We start from the raw sequence: 8,854 nt of genomic DNA on the forward strand, positions 1-8,854 counted from the left end.
ATAAAGGACACTCTTTACCGCTAACAGCCAGTTAAAGTAATATAATCTTTACTATCCCCTTGGAACTAGAAGACGCTTTCTAGGGGAAGAAAAGGAATTATTGTGGTGTAACCAGTCGTGCTCCCACTATTCTGTAGGATTTGTTGATTTATTGAAGGCTTATAAGAAAGGTCACCCACCTGAATGAGATCCCTGCTAAAATACTAGATACCTAAAGATATTATCGCAGGCTTTATTGACTCCATGGAGAAATTACACAGGGCCTGAAACAGAAGCATGTTATAGGCCTTCCTTAATCTTAAAGTGGTGTTTTTTTGTGTGTTTTTCTTTTTTTTAGACAAAGTAAATATGACTTTTAGAGTACTTAGAGGACAAACTGCTTGAAAAGCTCCATCTATATCTGAATATGGTAGCATGTGCCTCCATGCGGACCCATTCTGTGTCTCTCCATATGCGTTCCCCCCCCCCAGAATCTGCTGATAAAAAGTTGGTATTGCTACAAAAAGCTATTTGAGCCCTAAATCCCTTGAGAGTCCCACTGAAGTTAATGAGCTGTTCACATCTGTGCCATATGGGGATGCAGAGTAAGGATAATCATCCTGCCTTTATGTCCAGCTAGACAGATGCTCAGGTACAACTCTTACTTACCGTGCACACGGTGGAGGTGAGCGTCGTGTGGTCCCCAGAGGCAGTAAGAGAAGGTCCCCAAAGCACTTTTTTTTTTTTTTTTAACTACATGATGGAACTATGTTGCTGTGAGGGGTTGTTTGTTTGTTTGTTAGAATATAAGGGTTTGAGGGGCTGTTTTCTTCTCTCGCTCTGAGTTTGTTCCCAGGAAAAAGTCAGGGCAGGTGGCAGGACGTGCTATTCCCAAGGTGTTAGCAGCAAGGGCCAGTGCAGCGACCTGTGCTCCCCTTGCCCAATTCCATTGCAGATAGTCTTAGGCACAAGAGATGTCAATGTATTATGGGTTAAATAACTAACTACAATTCTGAATTTGCAGCTACGAGGAATACAGTTTATATATATATAAAAGATATATGTATCTTTTTAATAGCAGTCTGCCTCTGCTCCTGGCTGGTGGGCACAAGTGCCTGGTGCAGCCCCTCGCTGCCCCAGTGCACCAGGTGGCACACACTGGCACTGCAGGCAGGCCTGGTCACTGTGAGTCCACTGTTCAATGGATTTTCTTTTTTCTTTTTCTTTTAAACATCCCATCCTCATCTGCGTCATTTTCACAGTGAGCAGAAACAGAAAAATTAAAGCCTGTTTTCTGGTGGGTGCACCACCCCGGGCGGACTGAGCACCCTGTTTGGGAGCCCAGCATCTGCCTCAGCTGAGGCTCCAAACATATAAATATATAAATACAAATATATGTGTGTGTATAAAATATTATACAATATATAATATATATTATTACACACATTGTATGTGTGTGTGTTGTGTATATATATATACACATATATATACATATATATCAATTGGAAACCTCAGTTTTAGTAAGACTTTTCAATGAGGTATTATTTGAACAACTAAGTGTGCTACCAGTGCTGAATTCAAAGCAGCAGAACCATTTAATTATTATGCTTTGAGAACAGTTTATTTGCTTTTTATCATCTTCCACAAGCTCTGAAGCCCATAAAGCTTTACAAACATGTCTGCTTAAATGTCAGATGATCCTACCTCTAAGTGGGGTTTCACTCTGAAAACATTTTTGTACAACTATAAAAAGCAGTTGCTAACATTTTAGCATTTGCAYTTCTTTGCTTTTAAGGATGTAGTTTTTGGAGAATGCCCTTTAAAGGAGCAGAATCTATTACRGTACTAAGTTTTGTTAGTCCCCACCCACTCAAGATTTCAGTAGTTCAACAAAAAGTGTTCAAGAAGGCTATAATTTAATTACATGAGTAAACAAACCATCACCATGTTCTTACCAGGTTTGTCTTATTAACAGAGAAAAACAGCATTGTTTTTTCATTCCTTGCTGTCTTCCCGAAGTCCTTAAGTACCTTCAGAATAACTTACGTAAGGTAAGTAAGTGACTTCTGGGGGGGGCGAATTCAGCTGGAAAAATCATCTATACAAAAATACAAAATGCTTAATTTTTGTGAAACTACATTGATATAGCTGCCATCTAATGTTGGAAAATGATAACTACARTGAAGAAAATGGAAACAAAATTTTATTATAGTAGTACCTGATGTCCTAGGAAAACTTAAAACTGCTAATAGAATCTACATAACAAAAGCTTCTCCTATATTTAAGAGTCATCATTGTTGGGTTTTTTTTAGCATCCCTGGATTTTTTGATTTGCTTATTAAGACCAGTCAGGAACAGCTTCAAAAACTTATCATATCTTCCACACTAGTAACAGCTACTGTTCAAACAGACTATGAACATAACTCAAGAACTCTTAAACCGGATTTTTACAATTTATTGGATACTGTATGCAAGCAAATGTCTTGCTTAGGTTTCCTCCCTCCTCATCAGCTTTGACTAATAATCAAACCCATTTATTTCTCTTATTTTCCAAAATATTATTGATATATTTAATAATRCTGAAGAGTCAAATTTCCTTTTGAACTGAAGTCAGAGAGCACTTTTAATGTGGATAAGTTTAGGCAGAAGGTAAGTATGGATAATTAATTAACATAGAATTAACATAACTAGGGAAGATCCTGTTCTGATGATAGTAGGAAGGATATTAAAGACTTCTTTCTGAAATATTCCTACTGATTTCAAAGGAATGACTGCAAGGCAGAGAATGGGTAAATGCCTCTGTGTCTTACTGCTGTAAGTTACGAGAAAAGRTATGTGGAGAATGCAAACCGACAACTTTTTCTAGAGTGGTTGCACTTTAAAGATGACAGAACTATGTGATTTAGCTCAAGATCAGGCACATTAACAATGTCATTTTAATTCCTTTGCAGTGAATGTGCTGTGAAAGGAAAAGGAAGGAGAACAGGAGTCACTGACCTGACACAGAGAAAAACAAACAAATAAAAGGCAGGGAATGTTGATCTCCCTTCCTTTCTACTATTAACATTAATGTTGCACATAAAAAATTGAAAACATATTGTAGACCCCTTCACCAGTCTTCTATAAACTTAGTTATTCAGAGTCAGGAATAAGTTACTGAAAGACTACTGAAGAGAGAGGAAGTTCACATATCCAAGTAGATAGATAGTGCTTGTGAAACTGAGGCAGTTAAATCATCCTGTTAAGCAGAAATTGATTCTGAAATTATGAAAAATAAAATCTTTCAAGAAAACATACGTTTTACATAGTAAAAGCACACATGAAGATTTCAACTTGATATTTAGTTTTACCTACAAAAACATCTAGATCACTTTATTTCCTAAAGAGAGTGGAGGGGAGGGAAAGAAAAACAAAAAACATGAGGAAGATGATTTTATCTAGCTGCACTTCCTGGATGCAGCAAGTCAGAATGAGAAAAATCCTGGTGTCACTTCTACTTGTCCTAAGTGAAGATGAAGTACAAGTATTTATAAATAAAACCATCAAAAGGAGGTAGGCTTTTTAGAATTTGGCAAATAACATTCTTCTTTACTGCAAAATTGACCCTGTGCTTGCAGAACTTCTTACGAGCTAGTTAACAGGAGAACAGTTTGCATGTGAAGGTCTTTACAATACAAAATGCTATACTGGCAGATAATACACTGACAATGTATTTACTAGTACCTTGGGTCTATTTAGATAGGGCATAAACAGTTCTCAGCTATTATGCAATTTTACAGCTTTTTCAGGCAACTTAAGAGTTCTTCTTTATCCATGTGGTATCCACTCTTCTTCCATTCATCCCTCAATTGTTGTAAAGCTGTTCCAATTTCTTTCCCAGAAGAAATTCCCATTTTTCTTAAATCATGGCCACTAACAGGAAAAGAAGGAACAGTCCATTGCTGCAGTTCTCTTAAAAGATGTTCTTCTCCTTGGTATTTTAGAAGCTCACAGATCCTGGAATTTGTATTAGCTTCCCTAGACTAAAAGAAAATAAGATTCACTATAAAATGTTAAGAAATAAACAATTTGTGCTCAAACTCATGTTAGTCCCACAACACCTTATGAAGAATAACTGGGCAACAAGTTTGAACTACGAAAGTTAGGATATCGTCTGTCTCTTTAAGTTTTAGAACCCGGTCCTAACTTGGAAGCCTGAAGAGATCCGTGGAGACTTCCTGAATTGCAGATAATAGCTGTAACCATTTTCTTCTGCCTGCAATTGAAGGGGAACTATTACCTTTCCTATGAGGGAGAATCTTACTGCAGAGATCAATATCTCTCAGCTTCAGTCTCAAGTACTGCAACAAAAGCGCAGAACTTCACTTGAAAATTACTTGAACTTTGCTATGGCAGAATGTCACAGGTTGCCTGCTGAACAGTACTCCTCACACAGAGCACATACCAATGCTCCAGAAGCTGCACTCGCTTTCACCGCACAATTCAAGGAGTTGAACATAAAAAGCTGAAGTCCCCAGTCGTCTAGATCCTGCCTCATGTTTTCATGCAGGAGGAAACATCAGCTGGGACAGTACAGAAAACTTTCATTTCATCGACATTTTCAAGTCTAACTGRCTGAAAGGTAGGCTTTTAAATCCAGACAAAAAGTTGCTCCAGAATGCAAGTTTCTCAGAACTGGTAACTGTTTCCTTTTATTTAAAACAAACAAACAAACAAACAACCTTAGGAATTAACTTACTTAAAGCTTCAGTATCTATATGGGAAAGAAAACTTAAGTAGAAAAGCTGATAGTTATCCTCCTGTAAAACTAAGCTCTACTAATGGAAAGTAATTTTTTTTATATATATATATATATATATATATATATCAATTTCTGTTTTACGTTGCAAAAACATGCCAGGACATTTGTCACAGCTCTCATTAATTTTTGCTCTCTTCAGATTAAAACAGAATTAAGATTTGTTACAACCTTAGTTAACTGGAACTCATATTATTAATACAGAATGACGTTCTAGTTACTGTAACAATACTACACTGGGAGCAATTCAACTYTGGCTAATATTTTTTCATCAGTACTTCCCAGCTTTCTTATGAAAATATCATGGTCTCTAAAGAGAAACTCTGACATAAAGGTGCAGCAATTTGCCCAAGACCTATAAACAAACCTGTTAATGAAACAGCCCTTATTTAACTCTTGAAGGCCCTTCTTACCACTAGATGTCTTTAGTAATCTGTAAAAGTGTAAGTTCTAGGTTTACTGTGAAGAATATAATACAGTGATACGAAATACACTCACCTCCATTATGAAGTCCTGATACGGCTTAAGTGGTTCTGGACCCATAGCTTTGGTTAGGTCTTGCCGATGCTTCACTATAAAAAGGCCAAGGTTCTTCTCTTCTTTGGAGATTTTCAGCCTCAAATCAAGATTTGTGACATCATCCTTTGCCTTGAGCAGTGACGTTAGAACAGTCATTGGTTTTGGACACAGATTTTGAACATTTTTTGTGACTCTGTCAAATTCCTCTAAATTTCCATTAAGTGGTAGTCCTGAAGGGATACACACAAAAAGGAACAAGAAACTGCATTAATAAGAATTGTAGAAGTTAACAAAGGAAAAATCTAATTTATTACTGGGTAAAACAAGTTTTTATCTTAGCTTGCCATGCTGTAGTTCTGTTTGATTTCCTACTCTTTGTGTCAAATAGTCATCTTCTTTTCACTTTACCTATATGTTGGGCAACATCAAGCTCACACATAAGTCGAACCAAATGATTTACATGGTTTCCAAGAAGAATTTTCTTCAGTTCCACCCAAATCCTTTCTCCTGATATTCCAGCCAAGCCTTTGGCATTTTCTTTAATTGCCTGCAGTGTGCTGGGTTCGTGATCACCAGGCTTTTCTGCAATTCTTCCGTAAAACCTGCCCAAATAAACTCTGTATGTTACTGTTCAGAACAATTGTTCCACTTATTACTATTCAGAGAACGTATATCATGACAATGTTAAATGTTCTCACTTAAAATACTAATAGACACTTAAAAATATGACAACTACAACTCATTTTATATCACAGATACCTTTCTATGATGTTTCTAAGGCCTTCTATAATGCTCTTCATCCATAGATCTTAAAGGTCTCCACTGCTGTTTTACAAGTCATTTTACAAAGTAGTACTACAAAAAAAATGGAGAGAGACTTAATGACTTGCAAAAGGTCAGTGGTGAGGAAAAGAGGTATCAGATTTATAAAAAAAAGTAACTAGAGATGTAGCATTTGAAAATCTCTTTGGGCACTTCTGAAAACTAACTACCAAAGTGCTTTTCTGGGAATTAAATATTGTTGAAGCATATTCCTCATTTGTACTTACACAGAATCACACTAATTCATCTTTCAGTAATTATACATCATTCTTGTCTTCAGAACACCTATTCTTCTTTCTTCTCCCAGATAASATGTCACACACAGTACTCTCTTAATGGGACAGCAACATTTTGCACCCACTGAAATTAAAATTGTCTACCCCTCAGTAAAAGAGGACCAGGATTMTATTTGGAATATCTTAAGGAGTTTGGCTGTCCAAAGCAGCTTAGCTAGACCAGTCTTGATGAGAAACCCCTGTCCTYTATCTATTCGTGGAAAGCGTCAAGGCAAGTAATTTTAGTTTTGTTGATGGAATGCAGTTCAACCATCTATGTTATCAGTAAACTTCACATTATTTCCTTTTAGATTGTTTGTTGTATTTCAGCCTTAGAACTGCTGAAAAAAAATCTTATTTGAAGCACAACTGCTATTTTTCAATAACATGGAAAAGGCAAGTAACAAGTGTTTTCAGCATGTTTCTGAGAAAAAAAGCACTGTCTGAATTTTGATTCCATCTTCTCTATCAAACTACTTTTCTATCCACTTAGTTATGAGAAGCAATTATTTCTTTAGGTCATTTCTTTATCTGGAAAAGGCAAAGCCTAGTACCTGAAATATCTCAGGATTCGTAAATAGTCTTCCTGTATTCTCTCACTTGCCTGTCCTACAAATCTAATTTTCTTGTTTTTTAAGTCTTCATATCCATTAAAAAAATCATACARTATTCCATCCAAACCTAGAAGAAAAAAATAATAAAAAAAAACAGGTGAACATAAACTTACATGACTATATAAGAAATTGGGAATTTAGTTAACAGCAAGCCAAACAAACATGGCTTGCATAATTCAACGCAGTAATTTGAAAATACAAGGTCTGGATCTAGTTTGTCAGATCTTCCCTCATATTTGCACATAYCTTTCAGCTAACAGCAATATAGAAAAATAAAGTGGAAACAGATTGAGATAATCTATTGGCTGAAATTGAAAAGCAATGCTTCATCTAAAATTTACTTTTGAAAGAATTTACCTAAAAACATGGAATTGACAGTGAGATCTCTCCTTTCAGCATCCTTTTCCCAGTCAGTGGTAAATTCTACCTCTGCATGTCGTCCATCGGTGACAACATCTATTCTGAGAGTTGTTATTTCAAAATTCTGTTCATGGAGCTGCAAATTCCACAAATACTGTTACTACAACACAATAATGAACATACATGCAAACCAGCACAGGGCAGAAAGAATACCTAGTTTTTACATTTATCCAGCTTGAACATTAACTATACATATATTTCCACACAGAGCAATCAAAAAATATCAATACCTGAAAATAATCTTTGCATTATTCATTTTCTAGCTAGTCTGCAGAAGTCTTCCTGCAGAAGATGGAATAAGAGGCAGAGGAACACGCAGAATAGAGGAAGCAAGACTTGGGAAATCAGGAGTAAGAACAGGAAACACTAGGATCAACTTCCTCACATTACATGAAGATATAAGCAGCCTATACTATCTTTTCTAACAATGATTCAGCAGCATAAAAGGTTACAGAGGTAACATGCACAAAAACATGCAAACTCAGAACATAAACCAACCCTCGCAGTAATGGTTCCATGTTTTTCTCCTTTATTATTGATCAGACGAACACCAGCAGACGTGAACATCTCTTTCATCTCTGCTGGYGTTGCCGTAGTGGCAAAATCTACATCTTCTGGTTTCATCCCGCTAAGCAAATCCCTCACGGCACCTCCTGCTATTCTCAGCTCATAGTTCTTCTTCTCAAACAGTTCTGAGAAGGAAAGGAAAACCATAAAACACTTTCTAAAATAAAAAGAAAACAGTCTGTCGACTACTACAGGTTAAGTTCATACAGGTGGGTATAGATATTACAATACACAGTAAGTGGCAAAACACAGATATCTGTTTCATGCGAAATGCACAAATGAGGTATACAGCTGGGYACCAAGCTGTATTTTCATTTTCATGGTTGCAATATAGCTTTATTTTTCAATCCACAGAGTAAACTGCTGTGCTGAACCAGCAATGTGCCCGGTGTGTGTTCCTGTGAACCTGGATGAGTTCGCCACGACAGATCTTTCTCGCGGCTAGCCCTGCACAGACTCAGGTCACCCTACGCACCCACGTTTCCCAAAGCACAACAGCTGCTCCGAGCACGCTAATTCACCGTTCGAGCTATGATGAGGAGCACGGGCCTTTCTGACACCCTAAATATTCATGTTTTTGCTAACGTGACACTGGGAGACTCGGAGAGGCAGAACGTTTCCGGCAACCGGTAATGCATGAGGTAACAAGAAGCTTTAGCTAACTTAATGACAGGCCACAGCGAATTTGTGCTGCCAGCACAGGAAAAAATACGCAGACTAAGTTTACTCAGGAACAGCAGCCCGGGGAAGCTGAGGAAGAGAAAGATCCACCATTTTTAAGTCACTGCTGTAACGGTGACTAAAACTGAACAACGGCCTGTAGCTGCCCCACCGCAGCAGCTACCTACGGCCGCCGCCGC

At 37.3% G+C, this 8,854-nt stretch overlaps 2 protein-coding genes across 2 annotated transcripts in view; one reads left to right on the plus strand and one right to left on the minus strand.

The window, feature by feature from the left end:
- Positions 1–2,420: 2,420 nt before the first annotated feature.
- Positions 2,421–8,141, minus strand: TRNT1 (tRNA nucleotidyl transferase 1). The gene is made up of 6 exons (XM_085300046.1): positions 7,926–8,141; positions 7,365–7,503; positions 6,948–7,074; positions 5,705–5,898; positions 5,276–5,526; positions 2,421–4,001 (listed from the first exon to the last, which is right to left on the minus strand). Exons 1-6 carry the CDS (start codon positions 8,139–8,141, stop codon positions 3,753–3,755), a joined length of 1,176 nt encoding a protein of 391 aa, XP_085156172.1. The 3' UTR covers positions 2,421–3,752.
- Positions 8,142–8,600: 459 nt separating this feature from the next.
- Positions 8,601–8,854, plus strand: part of IL5RA (interleukin 5 receptor subunit alpha) — a 25,928-nt gene continuing 25,674 nt past the window's right edge. Inside the window, exon 1 of the mRNA XM_085300042.1 lies at positions 8,601–8,635. The gene's annotated coding sequence lies outside the window, so the exon portion shown is untranslated. The remainder of the gene's footprint in view (positions 8,636–8,854) is intronic.

Source organism: Rhea americana, unplaced genomic scaffold (genome assembly GCF_003343005.1).
Source record: "Rhea americana isolate MKP2758 unplaced genomic scaffold, rheAme1 scaffold_16, whole genome shotgun sequence".
Classification (NCBI taxonomy): Eukaryota; Metazoa; Chordata; class Aves; order Rheiformes; family Rheidae; genus Rhea; species Rhea americana.